This window comes from Salvelinus fontinalis, chromosome 26 (genome assembly GCF_029448725.1).
Source record: "Salvelinus fontinalis isolate EN_2023a chromosome 26, ASM2944872v1, whole genome shotgun sequence".
NCBI classification, from domain to species: domain Eukaryota; kingdom Metazoa; phylum Chordata; class Actinopteri; order Salmoniformes; family Salmonidae; genus Salvelinus; species Salvelinus fontinalis.
Window position 1 is genome coordinate 32,856,568 of NC_074690.1, and position 22,246 is coordinate 32,878,813.

At 41.5% G+C, this 22,246-nt stretch overlaps 2 protein-coding genes across 6 annotated transcripts; one reads left to right on the top strand and one right to left on the bottom strand.

Annotated features, from left to right (window-relative positions):
* Positions 1–98: 98 nt before the first annotated feature.
* Positions 99–10,131, top strand: LOC129824134 (ankyrin repeat domain-containing protein 13C-like). Its single transcript, XM_055883507.1, has 13 exons — positions 99–919; positions 1,821–1,862; positions 2,530–2,634; positions 5,511–5,596; positions 6,033–6,078; positions 6,407–6,473; positions 6,612–6,756; positions 6,949–7,080; positions 7,371–7,532; positions 7,685–7,764; positions 7,960–8,058; positions 8,368–8,468; positions 8,605–10,131. Exons 1-13 carry the CDS (start codon positions 520–522, stop codon positions 8,733–8,735), a joined length of 1,596 nt encoding a protein of 531 aa, XP_055739482.1. The 5' UTR covers positions 99–519; the 3' UTR covers positions 8,736–10,131.
* A 533-nt stretch (positions 10,132–10,664) lies between these two features.
* LOC129824135 (serine/arginine-rich splicing factor 11-like) lies at positions 10,665–17,570 on the bottom strand. Of its 5 annotated transcripts, none has more exons than XM_055883508.1 (12): positions 17,264–17,570; positions 16,802–16,935; positions 14,218–14,333; positions 13,927–14,013; positions 13,736–13,785; positions 13,173–13,318; positions 12,976–13,054; positions 12,726–12,851; positions 12,478–12,567; positions 12,282–12,365; positions 11,816–11,987; positions 10,665–11,667 (listed from the first exon to the last, which is right to left on the bottom strand). In XM_055883508.1, exons 1-12 carry the CDS (start codon positions 17,383–17,385, stop codon positions 11,464–11,466), a joined length of 1,410 nt encoding a protein of 469 aa, XP_055739483.1. In that variant the 5' UTR covers positions 17,386–17,570; the 3' UTR covers positions 10,665–11,463. The 5 variants fall into 5 exon arrangements, with proteins under 5 accessions (XP_055739483.1, XP_055739484.1, XP_055739485.1 ...); XM_055883509.1 differs by having other exon boundaries at positions 11,828–11,987; positions 17,264–17,569; XM_055883510.1 differs by lacking the exon at positions 17,264–17,570 and having other exon boundaries at positions 14,621–16,895.
* Positions 17,571–22,246: the final 4,676 nt, after the last annotated feature.

Sequence of the window (22,246 nt, forward strand, 5' to 3'; positions counted from 1 at the left end):
ACAACAATATATTTTGTGTGCCTTAAAAAAATATTTTGCGTTTCTAAATAGATGATGCACAACTAATTATCGCGATATCTAAGGGAACGTGGTCTGATGTTTGTCATTCTGGTGAGATACTAAACGGAAAATGGCAGATGGTCTTCTCACTCGGTAATCTTGTTTTCTAGCCAGTTAGTTAACCAAGGCAAGCAACCGCACTGCAAGCTGCAACGGGCACATTTTTGAAAAAAGTTTTATCAAGGATGTAGCCGAAAAAATTGGTATTTCCATTCTTAATCGATTGTTACAATAGTGAGAGTATATTTTCCATCTGCATTGTTTTTACGTGTGTGTGTTGTTTCTGATGTCAACACTGTACCTCTACCCACATCCATTCTATGCTAGCAAAACTGCTAACTAGGTTAGCTAAATACTAACTGTTAAGGTAGCAATTGCAGGTGTCGTTGGCAATTAGTCAACATCATTAATACAACATTTATTGTAGGTAGTCTGCTTGCTGGTTAGTTACGTTAAATCATGACCGGGGAAAAGATTCGCACGTTGCGGAAAGACCATAACAACAAGCCTAGTAAGGATGGGGATATAATGGAAACCTATGATGAATCTACAAATGGGACAATATCATCTCCAACCCCCAACGGTACCATCATCACGTACAAATCAAACAAGAACCATAACAAGACGGTGAAACCTTTGGTACTGCAGCAGCTGTCGAATATCAATGCAAACAATATCAATGGCAATCAATCAGTTGTCAGCATCATCGATGACAATAACAAGAACCCAATCCTTCTGACCAATGGCAATGAGAGCTTCAATTTGGAATTCCCTGTTCACGAATGTGTGTTCAAAGGAGATGTGCGTCGCTTGTCCTCACTCATTCGGACCCAGAACATCTCCCAGAAAGATGTACATGGTGAGTGCATGGTAACCCTTACCCATTTATAGTCGCTAACTACCTTTAGCGCCTATTGATGATAGCTAGTATCTTCTGTCAGGGGGTGTTTTGATAAGGCCCGAACGCCCGTTAAAGCAGTTTTCATATCAGCAGGAAATAATTGTCAAAAGGTTAAATTACTACACACGTTTTTATAAGGGTAGTGTTCCCATACAGCCATATTTCCATTTTACAGCACTGTTTACAATTGGCTCATTCATCCCCCTCCTCTCCCCTGTAACTATTCCCCAGGTCGTTGCTGCAAATGAGAATGTGTTCTCAGTCAACTTACCTGGTAAAATAACGGTAAAATAAAAATGTTTATGGAAGACATCGGCAGCCACTTGGGCTTCAGCTGTCTAGTATCCTCTGAACACCTGTGTGTGTGCATAACTGGGGAGGAAGTGTAGTTTGTCAACTGGAGACACACAGCGTATGGATCTGTGCAACACTGCTACAGTATATGTGTATTTTTTTGTTTGAAAGATTATTTCTAGCTGATATGAAAGATAAAGGGCATATCAGCATATATTTTAAACTGTTTTGCAAGCAGTGATTATTGATGTTTCTAAATGTTAAAAAACAGAGTCAGAATTGGAGTTAACATGCAGCAAACGTGGGAGATAACTGCTGAAAACCCTACGGATAAGAAGGGTTTTCAAAATCTAGGTAACCCAAACTTAGTACATGTAATTGATCTAGGAAATCACATAGCTAGGCTATCACTTCTACTTCTGGATCCATGAAATCTTACCTGACAATCATGTGACCAACATAGTCAGTGCTTGCTCACAACAAGTACATTGAATTACACAAACATTGTCCTTGTGCACCAGCTGTGACAAATGATCTCCTAACAGTTATCTGTCTATCTTTCCAGGAAGCACACCTCTTCACTTAGCTGTGATGATGGGCCACAAAGGTAAGGGCTTTGACTTTTGTCATCAACAATGTCTGATATGGAGAATAATAGATACATAGGCAGGACAGAGACATGCAAACAGCCTTGTTTCCCATTGGGAGCAGACTGACTAGTACATCTGTACTACTTACCTCTAAACATCACATATCACCAGAGTTTGACAGGATGTTTTACCTCATATTCTCATCTCTGGCCTAAATCTAAGCCCAGCCAGGGGTTTTGCCATTCCCATAACATAATCACCATGTTTTCCAGCTCTCCTTCAGTAAATTCTCCATATGGCTTTTTTTTCTGGGATAAAATTCCCTTTCTGTTCTGCCGTACTGAGCTTATCCTGGCTGACCTCTGCAGACTGCAGTGTGTTACATAGTCTAGGAGTCTCATAGCAGCATGGCAGCGGCTGGTCTCATGGGTGGGACAGGTCCACAGGATCCCTTAATCCCATTGATTAGTCTGACTCAAATGCAAAGCAGCATCTCTCTTATGTGAAGGTCATAGACAGTAAATTAACTGTCAAAATGTAATATACTGGTAACATAATTAACTATGATAATGAGAATCCACCATGGAGAAAGGCCATGTAGACGGGTAGTAGGCTTAGCCAAAAACAATTTATCTAAAAGTAGCTTGATGTTTGTTAAATTCTTTGGTTTCTTTTGTGCTACAGAGTGTGCCCTCTTGCTCCTGGCCCATAATGCCCCTGTGAAGGTGAAGAATGCACAGGGCTGGAGCCCCCTGGCAGAGGCCATCAGCTATGGAGACCGGCAGATGAGTAAGAATATGGGCTATTTTATATCCTTTTTTGTACCCGGGACCGGAAAGCTATTATTTTATATTATAGATACTGCATCATTGAACAGTGATGTTCCATCCCTGAGGTTTCTTTACATATATTTTAGTTTATCCTGTATTTAAGTCTACACATTTACACTCAGGTTCTCTCAGTTCACGGTCCTCCCTCCCTCTATTTGTTTTGTATTTGTTTGACGCTGTCCTAATTGGATCCTTCCTGGGCTGTCCGGCTGTAGACTAACTCTGATTGCTCTCTGATGCTGATGAGAGGTTGGGTTGTAGGTTGCCCTAGCCAGCCAAAGCCATGCAGGGGATTTTCTCTGAGCGCTCTATCCACAGCCATACGGCCTGGAACCCAGCCTGGCCAGGGGCTTAGTGTGACTGCGAGGGCACTGAGCAGCTTTACAGCTGGCTGGCTTCCTCTCTGTCTGTTCACATTTAATGCCCCATCCTAATGCTTTAACACAGCACTGTAAACTAAAGGCCTCAATATATGTTTTATGTGTATTGATTATTTGAATGTTTGTAAGGAATGCCAGTTAAGTGGAGTGTCCTTTTTGAAATGGTGGGAGTAGTGGAGAGAGGATTGAATCCAATGCCATGTTTTCCCCATGGGCTTTACTAGCTTACTGTTTTTTTCTGTTTAATGCCGTGTTGGCAAAAAAATCATAACCTGCATAATATCAAATAAAAATATAAATAGGCTAGTTCATCAAAAATTCCATGTGAGTAATTGTTAAGGTTAGGCAAATCATTTTACTAAAATAATACCCAAATATACTGATAATGTATACTGAACAAAAATATAAACACAATATGCAACATTTTAAAATGATTTTACAGCGTTACAGTTAATATAAGGAAATCAGTCAATTGAAATAAATAATTAAGGCCCTAAACTATGGATTTCACATGACTGGGCAGAGGCGCAGCCATGGGAGGGCATAGGCCAACACACTTGGGAGCCAGGCCCAGCCAATCAGAATGAGTTTTGTTCCACAAAAGGGCTTTATTACAGACAAATACTCCTCAGTTTCATTAGCTTCCCGCAGGTGAAGAAGCTAAATGTGGAGGTCCTGGGCTGGCGTGGTTACACGTGGTCTGCGGTTGTGAGGCCAGTTGGACGTACTGCCAAATTCTCTAAAACAACATTGGAGGCGTTTTATGGTGGAGAAGTTAACATTAAATTCTCTGGCAACAGCGCATTCCTGGTGTCAGCATGCCAATTGCACGCTCCCTCAACTTGAGACATCTGTGGCATTGTGTTGTGAAAAACGGCACATTTTAAAGTGCCATTTTATTGTCTTCAGCACAATGTGCACCTGTGTAATGATCATGCTGTTTAATCAGCTTCTTGGTATACCAAACCTGTCAGGTGGATGGATTATCTTGGCAAAGGAGAAACGGGGATGTCAACTAATTTGTGCACACAATTTGAGAGAAATGTGTTTCTTTATGTATGGACCATTTCGGGGATCTTGTATTTCGGCTCATGATACATGGGACCAACACTTTACATGTTGTGTTTTATATTTTTGTTCAGTATGCAAATCTTTATTTCCTTCCTATTAAATTCCCTGTTATATGTTGAGCGGGTTAGCGCTATGACCCTGTCACCCCAGCATGTATTAGTATGCAGCTCCAGTCCTGCAGTAGGGATGATTTGGCAGACGGGAGACACAGAGGTCAGGCATGGGAAGGTCAGATCTCAGTGAGGGGTGTGGGGGGCAGGGATCAGAGGAAAGGACAGCATGGCTCTAGCCACACAGTACAGCAAGGACACGCAAAGGCAGCCAAACTCTGGCCAGTGACTGGGGCAGTACTAGTAGTGGTAAAATGAAAATAATGCAGCGTATACTAGGGCAGTGCTAGGGGCTACAATAAAATGTGTACTGTTGGGGGCACTCGAGGACTGGAGTTGGGAACCACTGTACTAGGGCTTATTATTGAGAGAGATACAGAGAGGGAGGCCTACGGCGAGAAGAGAAAGTAATCTCGTATAGATGGAGCCTTGATTTCCCCCCCCCCCCTCCTTTTTCAATTGCATAAGATCAGATAATGTCATAGTAACTAGGCTTTCATCTCTCACACACACACGCACTGCGACAGCAGCTCACTCTAGGTGTCCATATCCGCCATGCAACACTGCTCTGCCCCTGCAGCGAGTGCTTGCTTTGTCAGCACTTCCTCACACTCAAAATCCCCATTCTAATGTTTCTCACTGGTCAAGATTACTGGATAGAAGATCACCCCAATTATAATTCATTGCAAGATAGCACACACTTATGACTTGTGAGTTTTTGGACAGATTGCTAAGTGGGGTTATATAACTGAGGTTCAGCCTGTATTTAATTGCATATTAGAACGAGCAGTGTGTAAGGTGACTCATATCATGCGCAGCCTCCCCTGAATACTCTACTGCACCAACAATCCACTGTCCAGATTGCTGGCTGCGTCAGTGTTGAGCATTCATGTCTTGTAACAGTCACACACGTGTGTTTCATTATGACATGCAGCGACGTGACACGCTTTGGAGAGAAGACCTGGGGTCACCTTACCGCTCACTTACACTGTCGGTGTCAGAGTAGTATCATCCTAAACCCCATCGGATTACTGTTACAGTATATCACTTGGTTGAATGATTTATCGCTCATGACTTTCACTGTCATTCAAGTGTGGGTTTGCTAAGTTCACTTTTCACTTTAGTGAAAGTTGCTTTTTGAAAGATAATGTGCCTTTGTAATCCCTTCTGCTGTGTGTGTAGAAACATACACATATAGAATGTCTAGCGCTATGGAAAATATTGTCTCTTTTTTGTGTGGTGCTTTGTTTATCTCCCTCCTCTCCCCTCCTCAGTTACGGCTCTACTGCGGAAGCTGAAGCAGCAGTCCAGAGAGAGTGTGGAGGACAAGAGGCCCAAGCTGCTAAGAGCACTGAAAGAGGTGAGGTTCTGACAACTGACTAGACTAGGGACTACTACAGTGTCTGGTTAGAAATAGGATCTTTGCACTCTATATACATATGTCAAATACTTGACCTGCACTTGATTTAGTTTGCCCGGTACAGTGGAATAAATGGAATAGTCCCAAAAGTATTTGGACGGATTTGATATGCATTTGAGGCAGGTCTGGTCCACTCCATACCGAGTTTCGGTTTACAACCACTATCTTGCTATACCTTTACCCCTTTTCTCCAACATTAGCATCTGTCCAATGTAACAGCCCCTACCGCTCACCAAAACACATTCTTTCCCTTATTAAAATGCTCTGACATGTTATGCCTCCAGCTATAAAGAAAAAGTATTGATCGATTTTGTTTGGTGTTTTGTGGCTTGCATGACAAGATAATAATGTACCACTTTCTTTTTTTTTTTCATAGCTTGGGGACTTCTACTTGGAGCTTCACTGGGACTTTCAAAGTTGGGGTGAGTCGACTCTACATCATATTGCAATATGTTAAAATAAGCTACAGCGATGCGCCAACATCTCCTTTCACACGCTCTGTCTCCGTTCATTGTTATTCTGGGTGGAGGACACCTTAGCCAAGTCGTTTCATTCTCCAATATAATTAGTGTTCTGTTCCCATTCTATCCTGGCTGTTAGTGTGATGTTAATTGCTCAGTGGGTTTGGGGCTCTCTGTCTCTTGGCTCAGGGATTCAGTGCCTATACCACGTATTACCTCTTCAGTTTCTTAGTTCATCTTATGAATCAAATGCTGTCGATCATTACTTTCTCTTTCTCCCATCTCATAGTGCCCTTGCTCTCCCGGATTCTGCCATCTGATAACTGCAAGATCTACAAGCAGGGGATCAACATCAGGTAAGGCATCAAATACACGTCTGACACAGACGCCAGCTATACTCCTCACAGTTGTGAGGAGTATAGCTGGCGTCTGTAACCACTCACCTTCCAGAGTTAACCCTGTACACTCTTTCTCTCCCTTCTCTCTGCTGACAGACTGGACACCACTCTGGTAGACTTCACAGATATGAAGTGTCAGAGAGGAGACCTCAGCTTCATCTTCAACGGAGACGCTCCACCTGCCAAGTCCTTCTATGTTCTGGACAATGAGCAGAAGGTGTACCAGCGTATACACCACGAGGTGAGCTATCTGGTCTACATTTAACATCACCATCCTCCAAGCCAACCGATCTTACAGAAATGCTTGTATTGACTGAAAGCTCTGCAGGGTGTCACAGTAAAATTAACATTTCCACGGATTCAATATTGTGCACAAGTCATGTCACCATCCAGCGTGATCCTATCTGGCTGACTGCCTGTTGTGTCCCTGCAGGAGTCTGAGATGGAGACTGAGGAGGAGGTGGACATCCTGATGAGCAGTGACGTCTATTCTGCCACCCTGTCCACCAAGTCCATCACCTTCTCCCGCAGTCAGATAGGCTGGCTCTTCAGGGAGGACAAGACGGTAAGCACCCCTCCCCGTCCTGGGTCCGGTTCAGAAGGGGGCAAAATGTTTGGAAATGGGGATCTACCTAGAGTTGTCCAATTAGAACACAGATTTCTTTGACCGGTTGCAAAACATTTTCTCACGGCGTGTCGTTCTGAATACGACCCTGTGGTCAAACCAGGCCAGTCACTGGAATATAAAGCTTATAATACAATGGGTCTCATAATCTGTGTACTGTATGGGGAATAGGGTGCCATAACTCAGCCACCAGTGTGTATTATACATCTGGCTTGTGTCTGTCCCTGAAGGAGAGGGTTGGTAACTTCCTGGCAGACTTTTACTCTGTGAACGGCCTGGTGCTGGAGTCCAGGAAGCGCCGGGAGCACCTGAGTGAGGAGGACATCCTGAGGAACAAGGCCATTGTGGAGAGTCTGAGCAAAGGAGGGAACCTGGTGGAGCAGAACTATGAGGTGAGGGAGGATGAGGGATAGAAGGGAGGCACTAGGATGGAGGGAGGCTTTGGGCCTTAAGTCTCTTCAGTGGTGATTGTGGTGTTGTGCACATTAGATGGATATAAAAGTAAGCCTACATGTGATCCTCTCCCTTGCGGTCTTTCCCTCAGCCTCAGAGAAGGCTGTCCCTCTTGGCTCCAGGTCCTAACACTATCTGCTGGGAGGAGTACATCTCTGCAGAGCACGGAAAGTAAGCCCTGCATTATTCCTTTTAAGAAAGGTCACAGATGACACTACTGTCCTGAGGAATTTCAAGCCACTGTGTTTATTATTGAGTTTTTGACAAGTCGGTGCATTGAAGATCATTACTAGCAGTGGCTTACTGTTAAACCTCCAAATGTATACGCCAATGATGCTGACTTAGCCAGTGTGTGTTCATCCCTAGGGCACCTCATCTTGGGAGAGAGCTTGTGTGTAAGGAGAGCAAGAAGAACTTCAAAGCGAACGTAGCCATGAGCCAGGACTTCCCTTTGGGCATTGAGTCGTGAGTAGAATCCTTCCTCTTATTGGCTAATAGTCTCTGGTCAGTCTCATCACTGACTGCAGTGCTATTGGAAACGTCCATGTATTGATCACTGTTGTGCACACAGGTTCTAGTTCAATATATATTAGGCTGTTGCAGATTCGTGTCTAGCTAATGCTTTTCAAAGGCCTCTTTTTTTTAATTCTTTTTTTATTACTTATTGGTTTTATTGTTTAAATGGGACCTCATCAAATAATGTACTGTAAGAACATTTCTGATTTAACCCCGACCCTAATGATTTAGCGTTTCCCCTTTTTTTCGATCTTCCAGGTTACTGAACGTGTTGGAGGTCATAGCCCCATTTAAGCACTTCAACAAACTCAGAGAATTTGTTCAATTGAAGCTTCCTCCTGGGTTCCCAGTCAAGCTTGGTATGCATACTGTACATTGTATTAAATATTGATAAATATTTAATACAATGTATTAAATAAATAAATATTGTGAAATAATGAAGAAATTGACAAATATTAAACGCTCTAAATAACCCCTCCTATTTCTGTGTGCCAGACATCCCTGTGTTTCCCACTATCACAGCTACGGTCACCTTCCAGGAGTTCCGCTATGATGACTTTGAGGAGTCCATCTTCTCCATCCCAGCGGACTACAAGGAGGATCCCAGTCGCTTCCCTGACCTCTGACCTGGTTGTCATAGCAACCAGAGGTTTCCCCGGCCCGCCCATTCGGAAACTGACAGAGAAGCGAACTCTGCCTACCTACACTATTAAAAGGAAAAGAACCAACTAAAGACAGTTGAGATTAAATAAAATGATGCCAATGTATTATTTGATATCTGTCTGTGTGTTCTGATGAAAAAGGGGAATTATCTCTTGGCCCTGAGTTTTTTTTCATTTTGTAGATATTTCCTTATAGCAAACAAGAATCAACAATTTTCAGCTGTGTAGCAACAACAGCACAAGGTCAAACTCCAGAAGAGAAGAGTTGAGGGGATGAGGAGTTTGAAAAAATATTTGATGTCATCTCCGTAACAGCTTATTGTTCACCGACTACGTGATCACTGCTTTGTACTGCAAACCAGCTTCTGTGAAACGTTATGGAGTTGGCTTCATCTGTGACATCTTAAGCGTGCACTTCTCCAGGTTTAGCACTCACTGCACCCAGTTTATCTAGCGTCTGCCCTTTGGGGACTGCCCCTTTTTCAACATGTTTAAGTACCCTTGGACATTCATTGCCTGTAAATGACTATGGTATAAATGAAGTGTTAGAAATATAAAGATGTCATAACTGAACTGAGGAAATGATGTACCAAATGTACTGTACGTATGTGTGTCAAAGGAGCAACACTGTGTAGCAATACATTTCCAGTACATAAGAATGTTTTTTTAAACCAGCTGGGAGAAAGTATGGTGTAAAACTGCATTCTTACAAAGATATCAACACCCAAGCCTTTTCTCTCTAGTGCAGGTTAGCTCATCTATCTTACCTCCTGGCTATCACTGTCTGTTTCAAGTGACTGTGAATTTAATCTGTTTTGTGTGTGAGAGAGGACTTTAAAGGGTTGTGTGTGTGAGAGATTGTGTGTGTGTGAGCGAACCCAGATGGGGTATCAGGAATGCTGTTCTAGTTTGATACTGCACTGACATTAAGTATATTTAATCGCATGCTACGTTGACCCAATTGGATTACTTGTATACTCTTGAGCATATATTTCCTACACTTGTTATACCTGCTACCATCTCCCTATCCTTTCTGATTATTCAGGAAGACTAACTTCTACCGTATAAATATTGTAATCACACTAAAACCCTTTGGTCAAATGTACTTAGGTGGTTTAAGCATTAACTGCAACTTTCATTGAGTGTATACCTGTCTGTATTACTTTAAACTTTTCTGTACAATTTCATTACATTTCAATGAGCTTACAGTTGGACGGTATAAGCTCATTAAAATGTAAAATCCATATGGTTTTTGAAATCAGATGTGTATCTGGCTTTGGGCCTACTGGTATTTCTAAATGTATTGCAGCTTTCCAACTTCCCATCCCTTTAAATAAAGCACCAGCACCATCACGTCTCAGCACTGTCTTTCTTTGTATTTTATTCAGTGGTATTTTAATTGTAGTCTCCAGCAGACTGTAGCTAGGTCTCTGAATCCATGGAGTCAAGCCTCCAAGACATTGGCCATAATCCAATGGGAGTGTAATTTGGATTCAATCAGATCAGCGTTAACCCACGGTAGGCTACATATGTATACCTCAATGCTTTTGTCGGCGGTGTAACTACGTTGGAGCTGTCAAATTGGTGAATGGGTGGTCTTGTGGTCATTGTCACGAAACCACACCCATCCTTATACCCTACCCATGTTACAAGTTAATGAGAAAGTGTAGGCTATATACCGTGAATGCAGTCTCCACTAACACGGCACCATTGCCTTTAAATCACACTGAACGTCCACGATACGGATTGAAACCCTGGCCTAATTCTCTATTGATCAACCATACTATTCAGGCCTCAGCTCAGCATTTGATACTGGGTCATACAAGGGCCCATATTAAAACTTTGCCCTAAACCTAAAATGAGCACCTGAAGTTTAAAACAAAATAAATCAAATCTTTCCCCAGGTTTTTATTGTATATAAAAAGTCACTGATAAAACAATACAAACTTCTAAGAATTACAACGAGCATCAGATCTACTGGGTATTGTGAATAGGTGCGAGATATAAGGACAGGTTATTATAGCGCCACAAGACTCAGTATAAGTATACATCTTCCGTATAATAACGGATGGGATATAAACACAATATACCACGTATAGGAGTGACAGAAAATAGATGGTGAATTTATTGAGGCGACTTCAGTACAGAAGCTCAATAATAAAAAGCTAAGTCCACAGCGCTGTTCTATGTAGCAGCCATGTTGTCTGATGAAAATGGACATACAGTGAACTTCTCAAGCAGTGTAACTGGCTGCTTCTGCTCCTAGCAATGTGTAGAAACTAGATTTAAACAACAAAAAATACACAAATGACATTATCATCATGTAAGCCCTATGCTTAAAAAAAGAAAATCAAGTTGCACACTTTGCCAAATAGTATCCACTTTCAAATTACAGCAATAAAACTTTCAACCAACCACACCCTTTTCACATTTTAACCATCAAAATAGGACCAAATAATTATAATACATACAGAAAATGATGACAAAACAGAAAAATCTTAAGGTTCATCTTCTACTTGATCTAGTTTGTCTAGTCTATCCAAAAGGAAAACTAACAATTCAACTGAGATAAAGGATTGAGTTGAGTTGAATGAAGCCCGAATACAGTAAGCTCGGTGGGGCATGGAGGTTTTGGTACAATGGAGGGTTGGGTACATAGAGGTCTATACATCCGTCTCTATTATTGGGTGACTCAATCACTGACATCCATGTCGTCCTCTTCACGGTGGTCGTCTCCGTTGACTTTGGAAAGCCCAGTACCATTACCTTCCACTGAGTGAGGAGACTGGGCTCCGGAGTCCTGGTCGGAATCTTTCTTGTCCAGCCTCTCCCTCTCCTTCTCACTGTCGTAGCCCTGCTCTTCCTCATCATAGTCTCTGGTAACCTGCAAAGACGCCTAAGGAAATTTGAAATGACCAAGTTTAATATTTCAGACGCTCATTTCATATCACTTGTTATTCTTTCATATACAGCGAGGAAATGCTAGATCTCTAACAGAGGTCAAAATACAGAAGGAAGAAATAAAATTAACATGGACATCCTACATTGGTGCTGACCTTTACATCTCCTTTCTCCCCATCAGTTTTCTCCCTTTCCTTTTCTTTGTCTTTACTCTTTTCTTTCTTTTCCTTCCTTTCATCCCGACTGTGGTCTTTATCGCTCCTGCGCTCACGGTCCTTCTCTCTTTCCTTGTCCCTCTTCTTCTCCTTCTTATGTCTGTAGGGAGAGGAGAGTTAAAAGCTTAAGGAACAAAGTCTCCAAATCCAAAGAGAAGTGTAGTAGTTGACTGTCTAAAATGGCTTATTTCCAGGTTGATTTAAAGAAACCTTGAAATTTGAATCTAAATACATTTTTGAGGTGAGTGTTCTGAGGGCATTTAAAGTTACACTTTGTAAACCAAAATGTCTCAATTTTCAGTCTCAAAATAGAAATAAAATACCACTGGCAGCATATTGAAAATGTGTTCACTAAGGAAATTCTCTTGTTCTATGATAATCCCCAAAAACCAACCTTCTAGGAGAGGGAGTCCTGGAAACTTTCCTCTTGGGGGATTTCTTAGGAGACCGGCTGGCACTGCGACTCCTTCTCCGCCTTCTATACCCAACAGCATGAAAAAAAATGTAGTAAATATCTGACCAATCAACAACATCTTAGGACAGCATGGTGAAACAGAGCCACAACTCTGACCAATGAAAGCTGCACTAACCGATCGATACTGCGAGACCTCCTGGCAGTACTGTAGCTTTTCGGAGGTGTTTTGGAGCGCTTTTTATCCCGCTCCTCTTTCTTCCTATCCCTGTGGATCGGAGACAAGTTAATTACTTCTGATCAACATTTCTTATTGTATATTGGGATTAGAGTTGTGATAAGGAGGTAGACAGTAATCGCAGGGCTGTCTCAGAAGTTCAGATTGTGCAGTTTGAGGATTAAGAATGGGTCAAGTCTGTGGCTCACCTGGATTTGCTTGGTGATGGTCTGCTCCTGTCTTTGGAGTGGGACCTCCCACTCCTCCTTCTTGGGCTCTTAGAGCGTCTCCTGTTCCTGGAGTGCGAGCGTCGCCTTGACCTGCTCTTTGAACGCCTGCAGATCACACAAACACAACATTAGTCGCTGCCCTCAATATGAAAACAAACAAAAAAACATACTACCTTTATTTTTTAACAAAATCCAAATTATTTGTCAGGAGAATAGAGTTTGTTTTCACCTGTGTCTGGAGCGAGAACGGGACCTTCTGCGTCTAGACCTGGACCTGGACCGCGAGTGCTTCCTCTTGCTCTCCTTGTCTGCATAAACAAAACATTAAGTTACTTTGGTAGAGCAAATAACAGCTTATAGCTAGGGCTACCAGTAATTTATCAGACATAATATATCCTTTGGAGATGCAATGCTTGGGCTACTCACTCCCAGGCTCAATGGCAGCAGAGATGAGTGACTGGGCCTCTCTGACCCTCTTCATGGCCTCTTCTATCTCTTTGTTAGAGGAGTCTGCCTTCAGGCCCGGATTCATGTTTATGTTCATGTTCATCCCTATACCCATGTGGTTCATTCTGAAGAAGAGGACATTATTTAGTGGTGATTATAAACCGGGTAGTTTGGGTCCAAGATGATGATAGGCTGAAACAGCATTCCAGGCGTGTGTATATCAGACCATATACTAAGGGTATGACACAAAACAACTTGTTTACTGTCATACTTATGTTGGCAAACGGTTTACAAAGCAATAAGGTACCTCGGGTTTGTGGTATGAGGAGGTGTGGTATAAAGCCAATATACATCTGCTAAGCCCTGTATCTAGGCCCTCCGTGCACAAGAACAGCCCTTAGGTGTGGTATATTGGCTATATAACACACCTCCGCAGGCCTTATTGCTTAATTAGAACACACTGGAGGGCCATCCAACAAATGAACAGCTCATAGGTGTTTCATGTCTAGTAATAGACATTTTCTAGAGGCACGATGACTTACTTTGGATCCACCTGCGACATAAACTTCAGAAGCTGGTCAGTGGGAAATGACTGTTGGGGAAGAAGAGTGAAGAAAAGTGTGAAATATATACTATACAAGTTAGAGATCTGATATCCTTTAAACATTTCCCTTCGACACCAGCAGTTGTGTGCGCACACAAAAATATCACCAGATTTCAAGTCAACACTCACCTGGGGGTTCATATTCATATTGGGGTTTGGAAACCCGAACGCTGCCATCGCTTCCATGGAGGGACCGCCGAAAGGATTGCCACCCATCTAAAAAAAAAAAAAACAGCACACCATTAACCCTTTAATTGTCTATATATACACAAGCGGACTATTATCAAGTCATTAAGACAGATGTTTTATTTGAAGAACTTAAGGACCACAGAATTAAATAGAACAATTAAACATTGTATCTCTGTGCTGAGAACCCACCTGTGGATAGGACATGGGGTTTGGTGTTGGGAGAAGTCCTACCTGTGGATTAGACATGGGGTTTGGTGTTGGAAGGAGACCTCCTCCAGGCAGAATCCCTGCAACAGCATTTGCTGGCGCCAGCAGTGACAAAGCTTTAGCCTCCTCCGGGATAACGCCTACAGAAAAACCAAACAGGCATTAGGGGAAGAAGAGAACATCAACGTCTAGACTCTACTAAAAAGGAGAGGCATTTTGAAAAACAAAAAAAACAGATGACTTGATCAAATATTCTTCAAAAACATTTGTAAAGGTTTCAATACTGTTACCTTTGATAGCTGCTAGATTTGAGAAGGCTTGTTCCCTTTATTATTTTAATCAGTGTAGATTGAAAAATAACCAAGATTGGGAAAATAGTATATCACAATACACACTACTCCAGTGAACACTGCCAAGATTGTATCACCTGAACGTGTTTTTTAAGTCATGAACCAAACGTTAGCTAGCACAGCGGCTTCTCCAGTGGGGTGTGCTCTCAATTTTCATTTAGATTGAACAAGCGACTCACGTTGGCGGCTTCACTACTAAGGAGCACACAGAGAAAAATCGAGATACACAAAACAAAAAGAATTTCAGAGAGTTGGAGGTCAACAGTGATTACTGACATTTTCTACTACTTACCAGCAATACAGTAATAAGTAGAAAAAAAACCCAGCTAGCATTCACATTTTGGGTAGGTGATATCTACGCTCCCAAGAACCTTACCTGTCACTGCATTAAATATGCAACAAATGAACCAATGCCTTTTGTTTAAGTGTAAAATCATCTTGGCAATATTAGATTAGCTTGTTCGCCTAACAAAGTGATCAGAAAAAGAAAAAAAAACTATGGTTTCAGATCTCAATGTTGCCATTGCTACCTAAAAAAAGAAAACATACAATGTCTTAATCAAGATACAATAGCAAAAATAACATTTTTTTTTTACAGAAGACACACAAACATACACACTCACAAACAACATTTAAAAAGGGCACATGGGGGAGAGAATTTAGCTGCAGGAGACAAAACGGTTGGGTGGTATTTTCAGCGGGGCCTGGTATACAGGACTGGCTGAGCCAGGAAAAAGAACTGTAAAACACAACAACAAAAAAGAAAGACCACTGTTAAAGAGAAAGCACTGAACCAGTTGCCATTGCCATGTGGGGTGGATATCTAAGACAATTAACAACTAGATACAGTCAGGAACCTTAAAGTACAGCATCTGGTCAACATCGAAAACACACAGACTAGCTATTTTAATCCGCCAATTTCAGGGACAGAGTGGTGAGTGAGTGCATATAATTTCTTGCTATATTTAAATTGGATACTATTGGTCACCCAATTCCCCAAACCAGGAAGTGCCTTAACGCTAAAGGTGAAAAAAGTATGAAATGCAGGTATACCAATATCTGTGTTATTGAGAAGTGTATAGTTTACTGTTCTGTTACTCTGCTATGGTTTACTTCTTACCACTTGGATCCAATGAGAAAACCAGATTGGACATTATACAGGTCAGATTATTAACACACCTGTTTTGATAAATATGTACTTGTGAGCAGTCAAGTAATATTTGTGTAATACATGTGATATGCATTATAGTATTAACAGTAATATCTATGCTACTGCATTCAATTTAAACTAAAATACCCTAAAGAAGAGAAAATGAGAGAGAAAGAGAGAAGAAAAGACACAGGAAAAAAGAGAAAGAGAAGGGTCTGGGGGGGCTGCTTGAACGCTTGCTGGCCTTTTGTAAATGCCTACAATCCCCTGTTGGCAGGCAGAGGACCACTTTCAGCCATCAAGGAGGGGGCTCTGCATTTGCCTTCTCCACTACAACAAATCACACACACAAATAACAGAGAGAAGTTTAATAGAGGATAGTCCAATATGGGGGAGAAAATAAAAAGCATGGTTAAGTTTTTATACACATGTAAGTTCATCTCTGCTTTCTTTTGAGGAGAAACGTCTGTCTGCCCATGGGTCTGGGCTTGTTCAGCCCTCTCAGTCGGAGCAAGTCCCAGTCCCTAAAGCAGACCTTGGTATACTGTGCTTACTGGTGGAGGAGGACAAAGAATTGGCTCTGGAGACTACTACAGACTACTCAAGGGCATCTGTGTTTAGTGTCTACCAAGTCCAACGCATCATGGATGACATTATGACCTTACAGTGTGGCAGCAACTTTATATAAGACATAATATGTGTATGGTTATAGGTTTGGTCTTTAGTTCAACAGTATACCAAGGGTCTGGGTTGTGAGAGCTGGTGTAGACACCTCTCTCATTGCAATTAGCAGAGGGATCGTACAAGATAGGACAGGAAGAGTGGCATGACATCATTGATCACAGAATCAGATAGGCTTGTCAAATCAAAAATGGATACTATTCAATTCAATGGGGTTCATTGGCATGGGAAACATATGTTTACATTGCTAAAGCAAGTGAAACTGATATAATCTGAAATAGTTAGGATACATATTTAACAGTGGCTCAAACCACAGGCTCATAGAACTCCATCCTGAAATCAATGGGGCCATCAGGCGTCACTCTCCCATCACTACATCATACAATCAAGGATCATTCATACAGAAAGGGAAGTACAAAACACCAACCTTCGGCAAAAGGGACGACGATCAGCGCCCTGTCCACGAAGACTGTGTTGGTCAGATGTTGAGACACCCCCACGGACTCTGACTCTTGGAACTTCACAAAACACACACGCGACGACACTGGCAGAGGCGAATCACTGCAATAAAAAACGTTTTTGTAGTTAACTAACGTCAGTTAGTCCGCTAGCGACACCATAGTAGATTGTATATAGCAAAACATCCCCGAAGTAGCTAAGCAACCTAAGCTAAGCAACCTATTGTTACCCAACTATAGTAGTTAATGATTCGCCTTCTCAGGTTTCGGGGACGGCCAGAGATGGGGCCTCCTGATGCTAACGTTAGCATCGTTAATAATAATACTACATTTAAATCAAACAAATCACAAAGTGGTAGGAAGTGATTAACTAAATAAACAATAACTGTATATAGTTAGCGACAACCGTTTAACAAATATGAGCTACTTACTCTGGTGGAAACAATTTTAGTTCTTCAATGGTTCCAAGAAACCCGAACAGCATTCGCATCTGCTCGGATGTTGTGCTTGGCGACACGTTCGTCACCTGCACTACTTTAGTGGTACAATTCATTTTTTCACAAAATAGTAACCAAATATATATATAAACTATTACCTCTCTATTTCAGAAGTATTATTCTATAAATATAACCAATTAGTTGCTATCCACGTCGAAGGCGTTTTATAAACTCAAATAGAGATCTAGATTAGTTTCGCCGCCATGTTGTTTAGCTTGAATACACAAAACAGCGCATGCGCAATGTGAAAGTCCTGCGGTAATGTGGCTAGTGGTGATGTGTGCCAGTAGAGGTCACTCTCTCCCAGGAATCAAATGTGAAATTTCTCACGTTTCGGTGGCATGTAATAAACAGTGAATTTGATTTCTAGGCTAATTGAAATAGATGGTGCAACTCAGGCCAAGAGATATTTTATGTTCAGATGGTAATCATAATGAAAACAGACATGGACTCTTTGAATATGCTTTCACAAAAGTGAAACAAACAAGCAAGAGCAATTGTTACTCATCTGTCTGGTCCTCACTGTTTTGCACCATGTCTCTCAGCTCCTTCAGCTCAGTCCAAATCTCAGGGGTGGTGGTATTCTGGCCTATCGTCTGTTTGTCATTCATTTTTGGAGGTCATTTGTATCTGACGCTGTAAAGGGCTGTGGGAGTACACAACCTGTTATTCGGTTGAAGGTCCCTCTTTATCTCCATAAAGTGTGTAAATGTTTTTGGTTATGTCACTTGACCTCAACCAAAGAAGTATGTGTGCATTTAGTGTGTTTTCAGTCTGTACTGTGTGTTGTTTGTGAATACACTCTACTACCTTCATATCTAATTAAGTCTCACGCACTCCTGAGCAAACACAGACACAGACATTAGTTGTAGTCCAGTCTGGTCTGATCCAGTCCTGGGCACTGACTGATTAGGTAGCCTACAGGTGGAGAAGTGGAGTATGCCACTAAAATACTAATTAAACTAAAGATAGTTATTGAGCTTATTCCAAAATGACACGAAATAACTACACGATTGCTGTAAAACACTATGACAGGGGGAGAGTAGTTTGATAGTCATGAGGTGAAAACTGAGCTGCACTTCCTAACCCGTATGACCTTATTAGAGACAAATATTTCCCTCAGACTACACAGACTCACAAAGAATTCCAAAACAAACCCAATGTTGATAAACTCATATATCTATTGGGTGAAATATGTGTGCAACCACAGCAGAAAGAACAAACACCATTGTAAATACAACCTATATTTATGTTTATTTAATTCCCCATTTGTACTTTAACTATTTGCACATCATTACAACATAATATGACATTTGAAATGTCTTTATTCTTTGGGAAATTTAATGAGTGTCGTTTTTTTTACACTTTTGTTTATTATCTATTTCACTTTTCTTTATTCTATTTCACAAATTGAAATTAAATATTAAAAGTGTTATGTGGGAAGAATTGTCAGGGGGAAAAAAAGAGGTTTAAAAGCGTGGGGGGAGAGTAGTCTGAATTGGGTTTTGGAGGTGTACTCCAACTCACACATCGCACGGGGAAAAAAATAGGTTTAAAAGCGTGGGGGGAGAGTAGTCTGAATTGGGTTCTGGAGGTGTACTCCAACTCACACATCGCACTCATATGCCAGCCATGAGTGTTTCCAAACCAGTGAGGTTCACATCCACCAGTAGTGCTGGAGAGCTGCACTGGCTGGTTTCTCCTGTAAAGACAACTCACAATGGCCCATATTCTCTGTGCACTCACTCACCCAGATCAGGTGATACCCTGCTAGGGCAGTGATTGGCCCTTGTCTCAGACCTTCCCCAAGGTGATTGGTTGAGTGACTAGCACCCTGCATGTGACCTCTACAATGAGCTTCCTCCCACATGATCAGAGGAAGCGTGAATGTTCTTATATAGATTCACATCAGTCCAGACAATCTCTATTACGGTTTAATAACAACATTTAAAATCACCTTCCAAAATGAACCATGATTATAGAATACATTTTTTTATGTATTACTTCGATGAAAATTCCCACATAGGTACAGTTGTCTGCGTTTGTTTCTGTTTCTACTACAAAATCAGACAAACTAGAGCGAAGCATCCTGGGAATATGCAAATCAGGACAGCTATGATTGGCAAGTTAAGGGATAGTTTAGGATTTTGGCAATCTACTTCCCCAAGTGGATACTTCTCATGGATGTAATTTATGTTCATCCCATTTCAATCCAGTAGACAGCAGCAGTGTACTTTAAGAAAATAATGTGTTAGTCTTAGTAAAATGAAAATCATATGAAAGAGTGCTTTTTTAAAAATGTTCTTTATTTTTAAACTGTTTATTTTTGATAATTTGGGGCTTTAACCCCAGAACTGCTCCCATCAGAAAAAAATATGTATACACACCCAGAGGTGTCATGCCCATAGGGAGCAACAGGTCTCAAGCCAACTTCATAAAATAGTTAGGTGGACAGCAATATTACAGTGATTATATATGTAATATGCATATATATATAAATACAGTGCCAGTCAAACGTTTGGACTCACCTACTCATTCCAGGCTTTTTCTTTATTTTTACTATTTTCTATTCTATTGTAGAATAATAGTGAAGACATCAAAACTATGAAATAACACATTTGAGTTACCTCTGCTGCAGAGGATAAGTTCATTACAGTTACCAACCTCAGAAATTGCAGCCCAAATAAATGCTTCACAGAGTTCAAGTAACAGATACATCTCAACATCAACTGTTCAGAGGAGCCTTCATGATCAAATTGCTGCAAAGAAACCACTACTAAACAACACCAATAATAAGAAGAGACTTGCTTGGGCCAAGAAACACGAGCAATGGACAATAGACCGATGGAAATCTGTCCTTTGGTCTGATGAGTTCAAATTTGTGATTTTTGTTTCCAACCGCCATGTATTTGTGAGATGCAGAGGAGGTGAACAGATGATCTCTGCATGTGTGGTTCCCAGCATGGAGGAGGAGGAGGTGTGATGGTGTGGGGGTGCTTTGCTGGTGACACTGTCTGTGATTTATTTACAATTCAAGGCACACTTAACCAGCATGGCTTCCACAGCATTCTGCAGCAATACACCATCCCATTGCGCTTAGTGGGACTATCATTTGTTTTTCAACAGGACAATGACCCAACACACCTCCAGGCTGTGTAAGGGATATTTGACCAAGAAGGAGAGTGATGGAGTGCTGCATCAGATGACCTGGCCTCCACAATCACCCGACCTCAACCCAATTGAGATGGTTTGGGATGAGTTGGACCGCAGAGTGAAGGAAAAGCAGCCAACAAGTGCTCAGCATATGTGGGAACTCCTTCAAGACTGTTGGAAAGCATTCCAGGTGAAGCTGGTTGAGTGAATTCCGAGAGTGTGCAAAGCTGTCATGAAGGCAAAGGGTATCTACTTTGAAGAATATAAAATATATTTTTTACATGATTCCATGTGTTATTTCATAGTTTTGATGTCTTCACTATTATTTTACAATGTAGAAAATAGCAAAAATAAAGAAAAACCCTTGAATGAGTAGGTGTTCTAAAACTTTTGACCGGTAGTGTATACAGTGGCAAATAAAAGTATGTGAACCCTTTGGAATTACCTGGATTTCTGCATAAATTGGTCAAAAACTGTGATCTGATCTTCCTCTAAGTCACAAAAATAGACAAACACTGTGTGCTTAAACTAATAACACACAATTTATTGTATTTTTATTGTCTATATTGAATCCATATTTTAAATATTCACAGTGTAGGTTGGAAAAAGTATGTGAACCCCTAGGCTAATGACTTCTCCAAAAGCTTATTGGAGTCAGGACTCCGCTAACCTGGAGTCCAATCAATGAGATGAGATTGGAGATGTTGGTTAGAGCTGCCCAGCTGCCCACAAAATGTGAGTTTGCTATTCACATGAAGAATTGCCTGAAGTGGACCATGCCTCGAACAAAAGAGATCTCAGAAAACCTACGATTAAGAATTGTTGACTTGCATAAAGCTGGAAAGGGTTACAAAAGTATCTCTAAAAGCCTTGACGTTCATCAGCCCACGGTAAGACAAATTATCTATAAATGGAAAAAGTTCAGGACTGTTGCTAATCTCCCTAGGAGTGGCCGTCCTGCAAAGATGACTGCAAGAGCACAGCGCAGAATGCTCAATGAGGTTAAGAAGAATACTGTGTCGGCTAAAGACTTACAGAAATCTCAGGAAAATGCAAACATCTCTGTTGACAAGTCTACGATATGTAAAACACTAAACAAGAATGATGTTCATGGGAGGACACCACGGAAGAAGCCACTGCTGTCCAAAAAAAACATTGCTGCACATCTGAAGTTTGCGAAAGAGCACCTGAATGTTCCACAGCACTACTGGCAAAATATTCTGTAGACAGATGGAACTAAAGTTGAGTTGTTTGGAAGGAAGGAACACACAACACTATGTGTGGGGGGAAAAAGGCACAGCACACCAACATCAAAACCTCATCCCAACTGTAAAATATGGTGGAGGGAGCATGATGGTTTGGAGCTGCTTTGCTGCCTCAGGGCCTGGACAACTTGCTATCATCGACAGAAAAAATCAATTCCCAAGTTTATCAAGACATTTTGCAGGAGAATGTAAGGCTATCTATCCGCCAATTGAAACTCAACAGAAGTTGGGTGACGCAACAGGACAACAACCCAAAACACAGAAGTAAATCAACAACAGAATGGTTTCAACAGAAGAAAATACACCTTCTGGAATGGCCCAGTCAGAGTCCTGACCTCAACCCGATTGAGATGCTGTGGCATGACCTCGAGAGCAGTTCACACCAGACATCCCAAGAATATGGGTGGGGGACAGTGGGGGACCTTTCGTCTGGGGTCGAGGCCCCATTCCTTCTGTACCACCCCAGGGCTTCCCTCGCTACCATAGCCACTGCCTGGGG

Coding starts and splice junctions, on each gene's coding strand:
- LOC129824135 (XM_055883508.1), bottom strand. CDS start 17,385: ATGAATTGTACCACTAAAGTAGTGCAGGTGACGAACGTGTCGCCAAGC. Junction 14,014..14,217: donor ACCCCATGTCTAATCCACAG/GTAGGACTTCTC, acceptor TTTTTTTTTTAG/ATGGGTGGCAATCCTTTCGG. Junction 11,988..12,281: donor AGGACTCCCTCTCCTAGAAG/GTTGGTTTTTGG, acceptor CTCTCCCTACAG/ACATAAGAAGGAGAAGAAGA.
- LOC129824134 (XM_055883507.1), top strand. CDS start 520: ATGACCGGGGAAAAGATTCGCACGTTGCGGAAAGACCATAACAACAAG. Junction 1,863..2,529: donor TGTGATGATGGGCCACAAAG/GTAAGGGCTTTG, acceptor TTTGTGCTACAG/AGTGTGCCCTCTTGCTCCTG. Junction 7,081..7,370: donor TCTTCAGGGAGGACAAGACG/GTAAGCACCCCT, acceptor CTGTCCCTGAAG/GAGAGGGTTGGTAACTTCCT.